The following is a 17,431-nucleotide window of genomic DNA, read 5'->3' as shown; positions in this document are numbered from 1 at the left end:
TTTTTTTTTTTTTTTTTTTGGTTTTTTGAGACAGGGTTTCTCTGTGGCTTTGGCACCTCACACTTTCATAGCTGCTACTTATCCAGGAATTATTTGTGTCCTTTTTGTTTTTGTATGGGATCTTGTTAGGCACCCTCAAGCCAGCTATGAATATTCTCCCTGTCTTCACTTCTTGAGTGCTGAGATTACAGATACGGACCATCACAGCCAACTTTCTGGGCTTTTTGTTTTTTTTCCTCTTCAAGTATTTTTTCTTGGACTTTACTTATTTTATTTTATGTCTATTAATGTTTACCTGAATGTCTGTACTAGTCACAGACAGTTGTGAAGTCACCATGTGAGTTCTGATCATTAAATCCAGGTCCTCTGAAAGAGCAGCCAGTGCTCTTAACTGCTGAGACATCTCTAGTGCCACCTCCACCCACCCCACTCCATTTCTGGACTTTTTTAAGGATGCGAAACTTTATTGCTTGGTGTCTACAATATTTTCCAAGTTGTTCATGAGGGTTTCTTGCCTGAGTAGAGCAGGAAGAAGCCCCTGTGCTTTTCAGGTCCTTGAAGTAGGATGTCACCTGTACTTCTGGCATTTTTCTAAGCTGCATTTGAAATGTTGCTGAGAGTTGGAGGCTTTCCAACAGACCTACTCTGCTTTATGCTCCTCAGGCTCGAATGGAAGTAGATGCCGATGGAAATGGTGCTAAGATATTTGCATATGCCTTCGACAAAAACCGAGGAAGGGGCTCAGGCAGGCTTCTGCATGAGCTACTGTGGTGGGTATTTTCCAGCTGCTAAGTCTCCCTACCTAACCCCATGTGAGCTAACGATACAGTATGCCTGAAGGCTAGAGAGCACTCTAGTGGAGTCAGACTTAGCCTTATCTTCCCTAATTCTGGGAGTTTATTTTAGTGGCCTTTACTACTAACTAACCCAAAGGGAAGTACATATCACTTTTAACAACTGATGGGATTCTGATGAGACAAGGCCTTGTGGAGGAAGGGTTCTGCTTTTGGATCCTTCTGGTGAGTCAGACTGCATCCCTAGAAAATGGACTATTGAACCTGGGTGTGTAAGGTGGGATTTGAAATGTTGAGACCTTCCAGATGGAACTTGTCTCTAGATTATGTTGATACTTTGGGGGTTCTATCCATTACCCTCTGAGCAAAGCCCTTAAAATCAGGGGAAAAATCATCAGCCTGGTCCTGTTTGTTTTGGCCACACTGATAATGCTTGGCTTCCTCTTGGTATCCCCCTTCGGTAGGGAAGGGCCCAGTTCAGACCTCATGATTGGTATTTCTTTGGTGGTTGGACATTAATGCTCAAAAAGAAGTGCTTGAGGGTCTTTTCCCCCAAGGAAAAAAAAATTGTCTTTCCCTAGGGAACGACACAGGGGAGGTGTGGCTCCCGGGTTTCAGGTGGTACATCTCAATGCTGTGACTGTGGACAATCGTCTGGACAACCTGCAGTTGGTACCATGGGGCTGGCGACCCAAAGCTGAAGAGACCTCCAGCAAACAAAGGTGGGTCTTTCCTGGCCAACACCTGACTCCTAAAGGGCCATCCCATGTTTCTGTTCCGTTTTTGCTCTTACTTGGGACTTTGATATCCTGCCTGCTACCATCCATGTGTGTTGGGGGGATTTTTCTTTTCTTCATGGAAGAAGGAAATTTTTTTTTCTTCTTTTTTTGCTGGGGAGGGTTTAGAAATGGTCTCCCTGACTGTTTTGGAAATCAGTATGTATGGTATGTAGACCAGGCACAGAGATTCTCCTGCCTCTCTGTTTTCCCTGTGCTAGGACTAAAGGTGTATATATACCTCCATGCTTGGCTAGAAGAATTTTTTTTTGTTGTTGTTTTGTTTTGTTTTTCGAGACAGGGTTTCTCTGTGCCTTTGGAGCCTGTCCTGGAACTAGCTCTGTAGACCAGGCTGGGCTCGAACTCACAGAGATCCGCCTGCCTCTGCCTCCCGAGTGCTGGGATTAAAGGCGTGCGCCACCATCGCCCGGCTACTTTTTTTTTCTTTTCTGTTTTTTTGAGACAGGGTTTCTCTGTAGCTTTGGAGCCTGTCCTGGAACTAGCTCTTGTAGACCAGGCTGGCCTCGAACTCACAGAGATCCGTCTGCCTGGAACTAGCTCTGTAGACCAGGCTGGCCTCGAACTCACAGAGATCCGCCTGCCTCTGCCTCCCGAGTGCTGGGATTAAAGGCGTGCGCCACCACCGCCCGGCTTTTTTTTTTTTTTTTTTTTTTTTTGAGCTAGAAGAATTTTTTTTTTTGGTTTTTCGAGACAGGGTTGAGCTAGAAGAATTTTTATGATTAATTTTGGGGATTGATTTTTGTTGGTGATTGGCTCTAAGAACATTTTAGCTAATGTGATGGAATGAGACCATACCCCCCAGGACCACACAGCTATGTTTCTATCATGTTCCTTTGCTGAACAGCTTTCCCTGAGCAGTGGTTTAAAGGAAGTAGGAGGACAGAACTTAGGGACTGGGCCTCTTGGTTTCCCAGTTCCCTATGGTCCTAAAAACAGCATAGTACAAGCTTTCTATTCTGCAAGTCCTGTTCTTGCTGGCCCTGGGACTTACCACACTGAACTTCATGAAGCTTTGGGGAAGAGCTGAGGAACCAGCAGGAAATGGTTTGGGGGTGGGGGGTTGGAAATACCCATAGTCCCAAGCCACACAGGTATCACTGACCTATCATAGACCTCTTCTGAGAGCTTATGTGAGTTTCTGTATATGTCCTTAAGTCTCAGCAGCCTTCCTTGGCACTGACCACACCTCACATGGCAGTAGCATTGGTGAGGTTGATGTTAGTAGGTAGATCTTTTAGCGATTGATTTCAGGTGATGCTAGACCTCCATGTAGTGTAGGTAGGAGCTGTGGGAGGGCCCAGCCTTCTATTCTTGATGTTTAGTGTTGGTCTCCAGGTCCTTAGAAGACAGTGGCTAAACTGCTGTTCTGCTCTTGCAGAGTGTGAAGGCAGCCCTATGAAGGTCTCAAATTTTAAATCTGCCTGGTTTCCTGCTTCCTACTCTGATGTCAGAGGTTTGAGTCTTCAGTTCTGTCTTACCACTCCCTCCCCACTCTCTTTTTTTTATTTTTTAATTTTCTTTTTTGAGGTTCACGTATCTTATGCTGGTTTCAACTTGCTATGTAGCTGAGACTGACCTTGAACTACCATCCTCCTGAGAAGTAGATATCCTATTCAGCAGGGTCCCCACACAATGGCCTTACTATCCTGTGGTTGAGTGCTGTCTTTAATTTTCTGAATATACCTTATGATCATGCAATATAGCAACTACAGTTAAAAACTATTTGAGCCGTGCGGTGGTGGCGCACGCCTTTAATCCCAGCCCTCGGGAGGCAGAGGCAGGCAGATCTCTGTGAGTTCTAGACCAGCCTGGTCTACAGAGCTAGTTCCAGGACAGGTTACAAAGCCACAGAGAAACCCTGTCTCGAAAAACCAAAAAAAAAAAAAAAGAAAAACTATATGTGAGCCGTGCGGTGGTGGCGCACGCCTTTAATCCCAGCCCTCGGGAGGCAGAGGCAGGCAGATCTCTGTGAGTTCTAGACCAGCCTGGTCTACAGAGCTAGTTCCAGGACAGGTTACAAAGCCACAGAGAAACCCTGTCTCGAAAAACCAAAAAAAAAAAAAAAAAATGAATATATGTGTTTCAGGAGGGGTTGCTTGAACCTGTGGGCATATGCAGTCAGAGAAGGATGTCCAGTATCCTGGTTTGTGAGAGCAGGTTGCTTATAAAGTTCAGTTAAACAGCCCCTGTGCAGAGAAACCAGCCATGCATCTCCAAAGCCCCACGCAGTCTGTTATACTCACTTATGGGCAGCCAGCAGTCATATTAGGGCTATCCTGGTTAGGTTTCTGTTAATATAAAATACCATGACCACCAAAAAAAAAAAAAAATACCATGACCAAAAGCAACTTGGAAGAAAGGGTTTATTTATTTTAGTCTTCATGTCTCAGTCCATCACTGAGGGAATTAAGGGCAGAAATTCAATCAGGAATCTGAAAACAGAGACCACTTTGGGAGCATTTTTTTTTTTAAGATTTATTTATTTATTATGTATACAACATCCCTTCCATGTATGCTCGCATGCCAGAGGAGGGCACCAGATCTCATTATAGATGCCTGTGAGCCACCATGTGGTTTGTGGCAATTGAACTCAGGACCTTTGGAAGAGCAGTCAGTGCTTTTAACCAATGAGCCATCTCTCCAGTCCAATTTGGGAGCATTCTTTATTGATTTTCTCTGCATTGCTAGCTCACCTTTCTCACACAGCCTAGGCCAACTTACCCAAAATTGATACTGCCCTCCTATATCAATTACCACTTAAGAAAATGGCCCTATGTGTAGCCTGTAGGCAAGTCTGATGGAGGTAATTTCTCAGTTGACGTTCCATCTTCCAAGTGATTGGCTTCTATCAAATTAACAAAAACTAACTGCATAATTGATTCTTTTAACTTGACATACGTATGTATGTGTATTTGGTTTTTCGAGACAGGGTTTCTCAATAGCTATCGAGCCAGTCCTAGAACTTAACCCTGTAGACCAGACTGGCCTCAAACTCACAGAGATCCACCTGCCTCTTCCTCCTGAGTGCTAGGTTTAAAGGTGTGTGCCAACACACCACCTGGCCTCCCTTCGTTTTTTGTCTCCAGAATCTGATGTTAATATCCTGATATAAAACCAAAAGTCAACAATATAAATAACTAACTCAGTGTTGAACATCCGAAACTCACTCATAATCTCTTGGGCTCCACAGAGTTTAGGCAGGTCTGTGCCACTTCTAGCTCTGCCATCCACAGTATGCCACCGCTTATCTTGTAGTCTTATGGTACGTCTGCTCCACATACTCAGCTGTCCTTATTGCTTATCCCACAGTCTTGGCATTTCCAGTTTACTGGGATTTTCAGCTGAGGCTGCTCACTTAACCAATGGCCTTTCCTGGATCTCAGCTGTTTTCCATGAACTCTTTAGTCCTGAAACTCCATGCCTCCAGAACCATTGCTGTGTGAGAGCACATGACCAGGTTTGACTCTGCATGAGATGTAGCACTGGCCCCTTCTAGGTCACAACCCTGGTGCTAACTGACAGGAAATACTTTCTACAGGATTTCATCTTTTTGTTAATCACAGCTGATTCTTCAGCCCCAGCTAGATCCTCAATTCAAATACATCACATGAACATTTCGCGAGCTAGGCTTCCATCCTCTACATTTCTCTCAACACTCTGTTTTGTTTGTTTGGTTGTTTGTCTTGATTTCCTAAGACGGGGTTTCTCTGTGAAACAGTCCTGGCTGTCCTGGAATTGCTTTGTAGATCAGGCTGCTTCAAACTCAAGTCTGCCCACCTGCTTCTGCCTCCCAAGTGCTGGGATTAAAGGTGTGTGCCACCAATGCTTGGCCTCTTTTAACACTTTTGTCTTCTAATTGTTCACAGAACAACCCATTAAGCTTGGAACTGGCTTTTCTAGCCCAAAGTTCCAAATACCTCCACAATCCTCCCCAAAACAACCTAATTAAGTCTGCCACCACAGTATCCTATTCTATGGCATTAATTTCTGTATTAGTTATTTTTCTGTGGCTGTGGTTAAGACACCATGACTAAAAGCAACTTACGGAAGAAAGAGTTTATTTGGGATATAGTTCCAGATGGATAAGAATCTGTTATGACCAGGAAGCATAGAACTAGCAGCAAACATGACAGCCAAACATGATAGTTTACATCCTCAACCACAAAAAAATGAAGCAGAGAGCACAAAGTATAAGTAACCCAAGTATAAGTAACTCAGCCAGCCTCTAGTGACATACTTCCTTCAAGTCTGTACCTCTTAAACCTCTCCAAACAGTGCTGCCTACTGGGCACCAAGTGTTCTAATACCTGAATCTCTTAGAGGAGGTCATTTCTCCTTTAGACCACCACATTGGCCCTTCTTCATGTAGCACAAGTCTCAGCTTGCAGTTCCTGTTGCAGTAGTCAGTTACTTCTGGCTCACTTACTCAGGAGGGATTTTCAGAAAGGAAGGATTGCTGTGACCTAAAAGGGGAAGTAGTAGGCTAATGGTAGTTGGTGCTTCCTAGGTTAAAGGGAAGGATGGTGGTCTTCCTGGAGGCACCAAGTAGTGAAGCTTACCAAACTCCATGCTTTTGTGTGCCTGTCAGCCCTAGCATTGGGGAGAGTGATAGACTAGGCTTGTGTATTACCGAGAGACAGGTCTCTCTCTCTTCTTTCTTTTTCTTTCTTTCCTTTCTTTTTTTTCCTTCCTTCCTTCCTTCCTTCCTTCCTTCCTTCCTTCCTTCCTCCCTTCCTTCCTTCCTTCCTTCCTTCCTTCCTTCCTTCCTTTTGGGAGACGAGATTTCACTGTATAGCTCTGACTGCCATCACACCTGGCCAAGATTAAAAATTTATTTATTTTTTGAGATAGGGTTTCTCTGTTATCTGTGGCTGTCTTGGAACTCACTCTGTAGACCAGGCTGGCCTCGAACTCAGAGATCTGCCTGCCTCTTCCTGAGTGCTAAGATTAAAGGTTTGTGCCACATTAAATGTTTTTAATGTGGAGTGGTTAGTACATGCAATAGTGGGCAGGCCAAACTCAAGTTGCCAGAACTGGGCAGAGCCTACCTGCCTTGGATAGGTATTTTCTCTCCTTGTGCTGACCTGGTCTGACATACTTTGTTTCAGGGAGCAAAGCTTATACTGGCTTGCGATCCAGCAGCTTCCCACAGACCCTATAGAAGAACAGTTCCCTGTCCTGAATGTGACCCGGTACTATAATGCCAATGGAGATGTGGTGGAAGAGGAAGAGAATTCCTGTACCTACTATGAGTGTCACTATCCTCCTTGTACAGTGATTGAGAAGCAGGTATGGTGTGCTACACTGAGTCTTGGCCACTTCTGCTCAGCAGTATGGGTGTAACGAGACAGGTTTTTCTTGGAGACGCCTGGTAGCCCTGGGTTTCTACTAAAGTGAGTCTTCCTTTGCTGCTGTTCCTGTCTAGACAGGGCATATGCTCTTCAGCTACAGTGCCTGTATAGTCAGTCTCTCTCAGTGTGTGCGAGTGACTTTTGAGGTGGGATTCTTTTTTTTTTTTTTTTTTTTTTTTAATTTTATTTTATTGGTGTTTTAGCCTGTATGTATATCTGTGTGAAGGTGCTGGATCCTGGAGTTACAGTTTTAAGCTGCCATATTGGGTGCTGGGAATTGAACCCGGGTTTTATTATTGTGTTTTTTCAGATGCTGAGATACAGTTTCCATACATTTTGTTAGTGTAATATTGAAGCCATAGTGTTTTGTGTTTCAGCTTCGGGAGTTCAATATCTGTGGGCGTTGCCAGGTGGCTCGATATTGTGGCTCTCAGTGCCAGCAGAAGGACTGGCCTGCCCACAAGAAGCACTGTCGGGAGAGGAAGCGTCCGTTTCAGCATGAGCTTGAGCCTGAGCGATGACGGGCTGAAGTGCTGCCACTGCTGCAGGTTCAAGGTTTCCAGCTCGTAATGAGCACAGTGGAAGATAGACTGGCAGTTGAACCTGGAGGTGCCAAAGAAGCCAGCAATGGATCCAGAGCAGCTGCCATAAGACCTCACAGCAACATGAAGCCTGTGGGGACAGTGCCCCTCCAGTGTTCACCCCTAGCAGAGACAACGGGAGGCTCCCTAGGACCTTTCTCATTATTTATATGTTAATATGTTTGTAAACTCATGTACAGTTTTTTTGGGGGGAAAGTGAGGGGAGGGTTAGAAACTTCAAATAGAATCATTTGTTGTATTCCTCAAATGGTAAACAGTCGACACTCGGCTAGAAACTGTCATGTAGTCAAGCTTCTCCTGGGGTTGGGAATCCACTAAGAGGCATGCACAGAGTCATGTCTAAACAGGCAGAGTAAAGGGGTAGAATCATCATTGTGACCAGTCTTTGCTCAAACCCCTGTTGTCCAGCCTTTTTTTTTCTCTTCCCTTGAGATGGTGTCTCTCCATTTAGTCCTGGCTGTCTTGGAACTTAATATGTATCCAGGCTGGCTTTGAACTCGAGAGACCCACCTGCCTCAGCCTCATGAGTGCTGTGATTAAAGGCGTGTGCAAACACGCCTAGCTCAACTTTATTTTTGAGAGGAACTGATTTAATGGAAATGGTTTTGAAGGTTGGCTCTGAGCCTCAGAGAATGTTAGCTAGCAGCACAAGGGAGGCTCTGAAGGTTGTCTGGTGGTAGGTGCGAGTGTTCCAGTAGGTGATTACTGCTTTGGTTACTAAAGGTGCTTGTTTTAGTTAGGGTTTCTTTTGCTGTGATAAAAACACCATGACCTGGAAAGAAGAGGGGTTCTTCCAGCTTGCAGTTCCACATCACTGAAGCTTATTTTGCTCCTCACAACTTGCTCAGTCTGATTTTATAAAGCACCCAAGATCACCAGCCCAGTGGTGGCTCTATCCATAGTGAAGTGGGGCCTCCCAAATCGGTCTTCAAGAAAATTCAGTACAGGCTTGTCCACAGGCCAATCTGGTGGGGCATTTTCATAATTGCCCTCTAAAATGACTCTAGTTTGTGTTGACATAAAACTCTAACCAGCATAGTCCTATACCTACATTTGTAAATGATCATCTTTAGGCACAAAGACCCTTGGAGCCAGTCTGAATTGCTGGTTGGTACTGGGGTGAGTGAGGGCTAGGCAGCCAAAGTGGAGCCAGTGCCTCATTCACTGCAGAGCTGTGGTCCCCAGGATAGCTAGCCCTGTGTTCTTTGGGAGACCCACAGGTATCTGAGGGCTATTTGGTAACTTGCAGAAATGAACCCATCTCTGTTGCTGAAATCTTCTCTCAGGTTATAATCCCTCCTGCTTCAAGCTGCTACTTGACTGCTGGCCTGGTTGGTCTGCAGGTTTCTGCTCTATTCTCCCCTATTGCATTTCTATCACATTCCTTGACTCTCTGTGCTCAATGCTATCTCTGGCATAGCACAACTCCTATGACCGCTTTTACGTTACACAGTGGCCTGCAGCTTGGAGAAGTGCCTATGTCGGACCTATACCAAGAAGCAGCGTTCCTGTTTCTGTTCTGAAGGTTATGGTAGTTATTAGCTGGCATAGTTGGGATCTCTGCTCAGATCCTAGGTTGAACATCAATCTGTATAATGTAATTGGGGAGGGGAAATGTGCTTATATATATATATTGTAAAATATTGCTACTAACAGCAGCTGACTTGAGCCCTTCATGTCTTGGATACACTAAGTGGCTAGGACTGTTGTGGTAAAAGGTTTCCATGTGGGTTTTTTGGGATGGGCCATCTAGACTACAAACTGATAATTGCTTATATCTTTAAGAATGGCTGGATTGGGACTTTATCCTGTCCCTGTCCCCTGACCAACAGTGGCTGCTTTACACTGTGAACTTTGCATCAGGAATTTCTACCTAGAGAACACTCAGGATTGCACAGCTGACCTAGAAGCATTGCTGGTAAAGGTGATGGTATGAGTTAGGCTTGCCTCTGGGTTCTTCCGATCAACTCTTCCACACCTACTAGCACAGGTGCTACTGTGCAGTGAAGGGGTATATCAGGCCACTTGGTGTCCTCCCATGTCTGTTGCCATCCCTGCCCTCCCCTTCCGTTTATCCCTACCTTTTGTTCTTTGTAGCTGCTTATCTAGACTGTTGTGTGAATGTTCTGGTGGTTCAGTTATGGAACCCTTTCTCCCTTCTGTAATTAATGTGTTGGGGATATTTGACCTTGGAATAATATAGTGCTGGAGGGATTGAAGTCTGTTCAAAATGTCCTAGGTAGGTTCCTCTGCTTCGGCTGCTAACTAATCTGCAAGCTGGGTAAATAGCCATATCCCTGCTTCCGTTCCCAGACTGGATACCCAGGTGTTCTGTGAACTTGCTTCCTGGAGCTGCTGTAACTAAGTGCCAAATCTGGTTGGACTAAAGCTAGAGATTGTCTCTTGGGTCTGTCTCATGGTTTAATCAAGGTTCTTGCTGCCACAGCCACTGCAAGTGCTGGGGAAAGGTGTTGCAAGTCTACATCTGATAGCATTCTGGGCTCCTTTATGCATTGTTTCAGACTTCAGAGGGCACACAATAAGTCCTCTGTGCATGTTTCTAAATTCCTCTACATGAAGACTTGGATCAGAGGTCACTGGGAGCATCATTTTGTCACTATAAAGGACCACGTTGCCAAAGGTTATGAGTTACTGGGGCTTAACTTCATCATACATTTTTGGGACGTAGTTGGAATCACAAGGTGTAAAAAACTCGTTTCCCCAAGCCAACTGTTATTTACAATACAGGAGTTTTCTTGAGGGCTTCTGCATCTACTTGAGATCAGGTTTTTATTCCTTTCCCTAAGCCATTGCTTTTTGCTCCCCGCCCCTAGCGGGACTCTGTTTCCTGCGGTCCTCCGGTAGGTAGGGGGCGCAGCATTTCCGCTGTCTCTTCCAGACCGGAAATTTCCCAGGGTCGGACGTGACTTAGGAAAGTGGAGAGCCTGTGTCGCGCATGCATCTTTTGGTTTTGACTCGATGGCGGGCAGCTGGTCAGGCATGCTGCAGACTCTGCAGGCAGTGGACACGGAACTTACTGCGGACTCGGTGGAGTGGTGCCCAGTAGAAGGTTGCCAGCACCTGATGGCCTGCGGAACCTACCAGCTGCGAACGCACGAGGACCAGGTGCACGGCTGGGAGGGTCAGGCCGGGGCAGAAGAAGGGACTACTGGCCTCCATAAAAGGCCTAAATCAGTGAGAACTAATGGGAAAGTAAAGTGGGACCTTTCAGGACCATGCCTATCTCCGGAAGGTTTCTCTGAACTTGCGAAACCAAGTGGGATTATAGCCATGTAACTGCAGGCAGGTCCGTCCGGGCGGTCCTGGCTGTACTGGCTCCTGGAGAGCTCCCCTGTTCATTGAACACTTGGAGGAAGAGAGATTCTTTTTCTCAGAAACTGAGAGTTTCCACTTCGGTCAGAAGCTAGTCTCTGTCCTGGCCCTTCTATTCTAGTTTTGTTTTCCATCCTTTGTGATCTCGGTATTTGTTAAGGTAATCAGGAAATATGTCTATTCTGTAGCCTGCCTTGGATGTCAACGAGCCTCAAGTTCGTTTAGGTCGTCTTTACCTGTACAGTTTCAATGAGGACAACAAGACTAAACCTCTGGTTGAGGTCCATAGAAGGGATTCTTCTGCCATCCTGGACATGAAATGGTAGGATACAGGTAACCCCACCTGGTCTGAAAGCCTGGATGATGCCTTAGGAGGGACCTTCACGGAAATAGGGAACTGAACTCTGGGTTCCATCATTTGCTGCCCTTAGGAGGTAGAAAGCCCTGCTTGACATTTCCCTGGTCAGTTTCCCAAACCCAGACTCAGGATTAATCTGGGATACAATATGAGGTCCAGGGTTATAACCTATAAAGCATTTGGAGACAGAACAGTTGGCTCTAACCTGATTTGGGGAAGGAAATATAACACATCACTGGAGTTCACGATGTTCCTCCAAGCCGTGATTGTATTCCTGCGTTCTCCCATCAGGTGCCATATCCCAGTGTCTGGCCACATACTTTTAGGCTTGGCAAATGCCAGTGGATCTGTAGAGCTGCTCCGCCTGACAGAAATTGAGGTCAGTGATGGGTCATACTTTAATGGGAAAGGGACTTTGTGGAGAGTGTTGATGAGGGCTCTGTACTGATGGAGCCATTTTCCTAGGCTGGTCTCTTCCGTGATAGACTTGGTTATAAATGTTTTAAGAAATTATAGAGTCTATTTTAAGTTATACGGGGTTCTGGTGAGATGAGATCACCTGAAGTATCCCAAAAGAAGGTTGTCCACAGGTCTGGGTTTCTGTAGGAACTGCACTGCAAGCATGTCTGGGGTTTATACCAAGGCTAAGAATACCAGTAAATCTCTCGTGTGAAAAGGGTCTCCCTCCCTCCCCTTCTCTCTCCTTTCCTCCCTTTCCCTCTCCCTCTTTAAAAAAGAAAGGGGGCCGGGCGGTGGTGGCGCACGCCTTTAATCCCAGCACTCGGGAGGCAGAGGCAGGTGGATATCTGTGAGTTCGAGACCAGCCTGGTCTACAGAGCTAGTTCCAGGACAGGCTCCAAAGCCACAGAGAAACCCTGTCTTGAAAAAACCAAAAAAATAACACCAAAAACCCAGGTAAGGCAGAGCCTGCCTCTACTACCAGTATGTGCAGAGTTGCCATGAAAGGACTGCTTGAACTTGAAAGTTCAAGATGAATATGAGCAACACAGGGAACCCTGTCTCAAAAATAAACAGTAGCTGGTGCATGTTGCTCATCCAGGGAATGGAGGTTTGCCTAAACAAGGGTGTCCCTTTTCTTTCCAGTAGAACAGTTACACCCTACAACCAATATCCAGCCTTACCCTGGAGGAGAGAAGTCTGTCCTTGTCCCTAGATTGGTCAACAGGGAAACCTGGAAGGTAAGAGTCAGATTTGGTGGGGGTCTGAGTCTCCTGAGGAACAATGCCTGTTTCTATTTCAGGAAGAATTAAAGCTACCTTCTGCTAGTTTGGTTCCTAAAACCTGGGTGTACTATCAGTCCTATCCTTAAAAACAGAAAATCACAGCATTTTGAATAAGTAGTGATGATGCCATCATCAAGAGAAGCCAGCCGGGGTTTTAGTGACAAACTATGTGATAGTTTCATCCTTTACCAAGGCTCTCTTGGAGGTATGGTTATATGCTGCCTGAGGAATGTCTCCTGCGCCATATATGGGAACTAAAAGAGAATGTTTGTGATGGTTCTTTCTTGTAATGCTAGCATTCAGGAGACTGAGACAGGTGGATTTCAAGTGTAAGACCCACCTAGGCTACTTGGAACCTGTCTCTAAAACAAACAAATGAAAACCAGAAAAGGATGGTGAGTAGCGTTTAATAGGCTCTCCTTTGGCTACTGGGTTCTAGGGCCAGAGACCAGCCCTTGAAGATCATTAGCAGTGATTCTAAGGGGCAGCTGCATCTCCTGATGGTTAATGAGGGAGCGGCTGAACTGCAGCTCTTGGCTTCATGGCCGGCCCATCACTTTGAGGCCTGGATTGCTGCTTTCAATTACTGGCGCACAGAACTCGTGTATTCAGGTGAGTTGGACCTCGGTATAGTCATCTCTGATGAAGACTTGTTAAAGACAGGGAGAGGAGAAGATGGGGCTAGGCCAAAGCTGTGGTTCAGAATATGTGAGGCCTTAGGACTGTCTGTGGAAGGTACATCCTCTGGTCAACAGCTATGGCTGCCCCACATCCCACTTCTGTAGACTTTCTCACAGATTTTAGGTTTGTCCTTTCTAGATATAGCTTTCCTTCCAAAAGGAAAGAAAGCATGAGGGAAATAGGTAGGTTTCCTGTTTTTGAATGGTTTATCACTTTGGTGCTATTTATATGAGAATGAGAAATTAACAAAATTGGGTGGCTTCTCTCCCCGGTGGAGGAGCTAAGTCATATGAGCCAGGAAGGGCTGGCTTAGAAAAGACAGAATAAAATTTAAAATACTTGAGATTCCCAGGGCCATGTATGTCTAGTCCCAACTTTTTTTTTTGGTCTTTTTTGTTTGTCTGTTTGTTTTGTTTTTGTGGTTTTTTTTTGTTTTTGTTTTTTTTAAATATTTATTTATTATGTATGCAATATTCTGTCTGTGTCTATGCCTGCAGGCCAGAAGAGGGCACCAGACCCCATTATAGATGGTTGTGAGTCACCATGTGGTTGCTGGGAATTGAACTCAGGACCTCTGGAAGAGCAGGCAATGCTCTTAACCTCTGAGCCATCTCTCCAGCCCCTGTTTTTGTGTTTTTGAGACAGAGTGTCTCTACGTAGCTTTGGCTGTCCTGGAACTCATGTAGTATGGCCTGGAATTCACAGAGGTCCGCCTGTCTCTGCTTCCGGAGTGTTGGGATTAAAGGTATGCTTTTGGTTCTGTTTCTAGTGAGGAGCCTGCACCAACACTATCTTCACCAGCTCAGTTCATGTCTAATCTCATGGATCCCAGCACTTACCATGATTATTATTATATACATAATGCTGATTTTTATTTTTCAGGGGTAGATTCCAATCTGTGTCATTTGCTATTATACCCTTGAACGAATTTTCTAAGAACCATGAAGAGTTCATTTTTGAAGGTTTTTCCCCCACCTATTTTTTTTTTTTGGTTTTTCGAGACAGGGTTTCTCTGGCTTTGGAGCCTGTCCTGGAACTAGCTCTGTAGACCAGGCTGGTCTCGAACTCACAGAGATGTGCCTGCCTCTGCCTTCCGAGTGCTGGGATTAAAGGCGTGCGCCACCACCGCCCGGCCCCCACCTATTTTTTTAAGTTCTTTAATTCTAGGATTAGTTCTACCTCTTTATTCACTCTCAGGTACTTACTGAGTTTGCCATGGAGGCTCCCTCTGTAATCCCAGTACTTGGGAGGCTGAGAACGGAGGATTGCTGTTATTCTGATGATAGACGGAGCTACACTTCCAGCCATACTATCTCAAAACAAAGCCAAACACAATAACCTTTATTTCCTCCAACCAAAAATAACTGAAACAAAAACCAAACACACACTCCTCCAAGCTAAAAAACCAAAACCAAAACCAGACACACAAACAGAAATACCAGCAGTTTATGTAATAGGGTATCTTAGCAAGCAGCCTGTTCTCTCCAAGCTTACTTTGACGGGGAAAGTGGAAGCCTGACGTGTGAGAGCAGGGAATGGCATGGAGGTCAGAGGTGTGGTAACGTTCTGGACAAAGAAGGAAGACACGTGTGCCCGGGAACTGTATGCTGCGAGGAGTGGCCCCACAGCAGGTGTGCCCGGTGTGAGGGAAGAGCAGCCAGCACAGCCACAGCGCGTGAAGATAGAAGGGCTTGCCACCACCGGCAACTGCAGAGAAGTGACATTTTCTTTTTTTTTTTTTTTGGTTTTTCGAGACAGGGTTTCTCTGTCCCTTTGGAGCCTGTCCTGGAACTTCCCTTTGTAGACCAGGCTGGCCTCGAACTCACAGAGATCCGCCTGCCTCTGCCTCCCTAGTGCTGGGATTACAAGCGTGCGCCACCACCGCCCGGGCTAAGTGACATTTTCTGATTTACAGGCTGAAGTTTAAGAGGATCTCTGGTTAAGTATAAATTACAGAACAGGAGGGCAGAGCCTGGGGCCTGTTAAGCAGAGGAGGGTAGGAGTGGCTTTACTGGGGTCCATGTAGATGACACAGTGCTTAAGTGCACTGGCTGTTTTTGCAGAGGACTCAGGTTCAGTTCTCAGCATCTATATGGCAGCTCACAACTGTCTGTACCTCCAGTTCTAGGGAATCCTTTTCTGACCTCTAGAGTGGTAAAGAGTGCTTTGATCTTCTACCCAGGTTCCCTCAATTGGAAGATAGAGTGCCTAATGGTTGTTTTTGGTGCTCTAACCATGGTACCACACAGGAAAGGCACCTAAGATCTTTCTTGCAGACTCATTGCCATTATCATTGTTGATGGACTTCTGTCTTTCCACAGGAGGAGATGACTGCCTTCTGAGAGGCTGGGACACCAGGATTCTTGGCACACCTGTCTTCACTAGCAAAAGGTAGCTGGTCAGCTTGGGCATGGCCCCTCCATGCTCCTGTCTTAGGACATTTCATCCTCTACCTTCTTGTTCCGCTTTGCCTACAGACACTCCATGGGCGTGTGCAGCATCCAGAGTAACCCCCATCAGGAACATATACTGGCTACTGGAAGGTGAGTCCCTGGGGTGGGTCTGCTGCTTTGTGCATTCCGCAGCTCCTCTCCACAAGGATTCAAGATTGAGTCCGAAGCTCTCAACCAACCCACAGTTCAGGTATCTGGGTCCAGAAAGTGGGCTTACCTATGTCCTTAAAGATAAATGAGACAAGCAGTTTGTGCAGGACTTTAACCCCAGCACCAAGGAGGCAGAGGCAGGTGGATGTCTATGAGTTCCAGGTCAGCCAAAGCTTTATAGTGAGACCCTGTCTCAAAAAAAATTAGTGGGGCAGGACTTGGGAGGTGTTTGCTGACACCACAAGGTCTTAGGGACAATATGAGCGTGGGCTTTCCTGTATGTCAATGTCTGGTGCATGGTTCTAGTTATGATGAGCATGTTCTGCTTTGGGACACTCGGAACATCAAGCAGCCGTTGGCAGATGTGCCAGTGCAAGGAGGCGTGTGGAGGCTCAAGTGGCACCCAGTCTACCACCACCTACTCCTGACGGCTTGCATGTACAATGGCTTCAAGATTCTCAACTGCCAGAAGGCCATTGGTAAGTGGGAACGTAGAGCTGGCCTCAGGGTAGGGAATCAGTTTTTTCTCCATAGACCACACACAGAACATGCCACAGCCCCACCCTGTGCAGCACTGGACTTCAATTTCAAGAACCCACTTTCACCCTGATTTCCTCATGGCCAGATCTGCTGTTTAAGTCTTCCTGCATTTTGCAGTTCTGACTGCACTGGGGCCCTGTCCAGAAGCATTACCCCTTGTCACACGGCCATTCCTGCCCTGCTTTCTCGTGAACAGCTTGGACTCTGGTCTCCCGTGTCTCACATGTGTTGCTTTCCTCTTGTCCCCTTCCTCACAGAACCTGGTATTAGTTAAGCCTAACTCTACCTGTGGCTGTAGATGAAGAGCCTCTCTTCTAGGTGTGCTGTAGGACATTCTTGGATTTGCTTGGTGAACCACACCGTGAACTAACATTATCAGAACCATTTCTCATCACCCTTTCTCTTTCCAAGCCCTGCCGCCTTCTCTCCTCCTTCTCCCATCATAGTTTCTCTTCTTTATCTACTCTCCCTCTGAAAAGAAGCACTCTAAAGAACACCTCAGACTCCTATCATTAAATTGCCAGTCCTTAGTCACTACTTCCTTGTATCTTTTTAGTTTTATATCTTACTTTTTAAAAAAGATTTTTAATTTGTGTGTGTTTTCAGACAGGGTCTCATGCAACAACACAAGCTGGCTCCAAATTTGATATGTATTTGAAGCTGGTCTTGAACTCAATGGCAATCCTCCTATCTCAGTGTCTTGAGTACTGGGATGACAGGAACACCCGTATCTGGTGTCCCTGCTGGTTCTTGAGGATCACTTTTACCAGTTGTCTCCTTGCTTCTGAACTGTGGACCGGCTCTGTCCTTAATTGTTGGGGACCCTTCCCCAACCTCCTTGGTTATGGATGAGCCTGGGTAGTGCCGCAGAAATCAGGACACGGGATGCAGAGTAGGAGATACAACTGTATACTTTATTGCAAAGCCAGTGCTCTTTTATAATATTCAAATCATGATTCAAACTAGGTTCCCATAATACAGGAAAATAGTTTCATTATAGTTTCATTGACTAGTCACTTGGCTGCAACTAATTTCAAGAGCTTCGTGCCCTAACTAACTAATCTCTCTCTCTTTCTCTCTCTCTCTCTCTCTCTCTCTCTTTCTCTCTCTCTCTCTCTCTCTATATAT

At 45.8% G+C, this 17,431-nt stretch overlaps 2 protein-coding genes across 2 annotated transcripts in view; both read left to right on the top strand.

Annotated features, from left to right (window-relative positions):
• Zmynd19 (zinc finger MYND-type containing 19) overlaps positions 1-7,916 on the top strand; it is a 10,677-nt gene extending 2,761 nt beyond the window's left edge. Inside the window, exons 3-6 of the mRNA XM_005346361.3 lie at positions 627-770; positions 1,376-1,516; positions 6,700-6,880; positions 7,320-7,916. Coding sequence (XP_005346418.1) covers positions 627-770; positions 1,376-1,516; positions 6,700-6,880; positions 7,320-7,463 — 610 coding nt within the window. The 3' untranslated portion in view covers positions 7,464-7,916. The remainder of the gene's footprint in view (positions 1-626; positions 771-1,375; positions 1,517-6,699; positions 6,881-7,319) is intronic.
• Positions 7,917-8,036: 120 nt separating this feature from the next.
• The window catches only part of Dph7 (diphthamide biosynthesis 7), a 12,072-nt gene continuing 2,677 nt past the window's right edge, over positions 8,037-17,431 (top strand). The window contains exons 1-8 of the mRNA XM_013355338.2: positions 8,037-10,670; positions 11,066-11,199; positions 11,527-11,614; positions 12,343-12,434; positions 12,919-13,091; positions 15,482-15,551; positions 15,638-15,703; positions 16,070-16,242. Of these exons, the coding sequence (XP_013210792.1) occupies positions 10,524-10,670; positions 11,066-11,199; positions 11,527-11,614; positions 12,343-12,434; positions 12,919-13,091; positions 15,482-15,551; positions 15,638-15,703; positions 16,070-16,242 (943 nt within the window). The 5' untranslated portion in view covers positions 8,037-10,523. The remainder of the gene's footprint in view (positions 10,671-11,065; positions 11,200-11,526; positions 11,615-12,342; positions 12,435-12,918; positions 13,092-15,481; positions 15,552-15,637; positions 15,704-16,069; positions 16,243-17,431) is intronic.

The sequence above is a fragment of the Microtus ochrogaster genome, chromosome 4, assembly GCF_000317375.1.
Source record: "Microtus ochrogaster isolate Prairie Vole_2 chromosome 4, MicOch1.0, whole genome shotgun sequence".
NCBI classification, from domain to species: Eukaryota; Metazoa; Chordata; class Mammalia; order Rodentia; family Cricetidae; genus Microtus; species Microtus ochrogaster.
The sequence above is the reverse complement of the archived record's forward strand: the minus strand, read 5'-3'. Positions and strand labels throughout refer to the sequence as shown.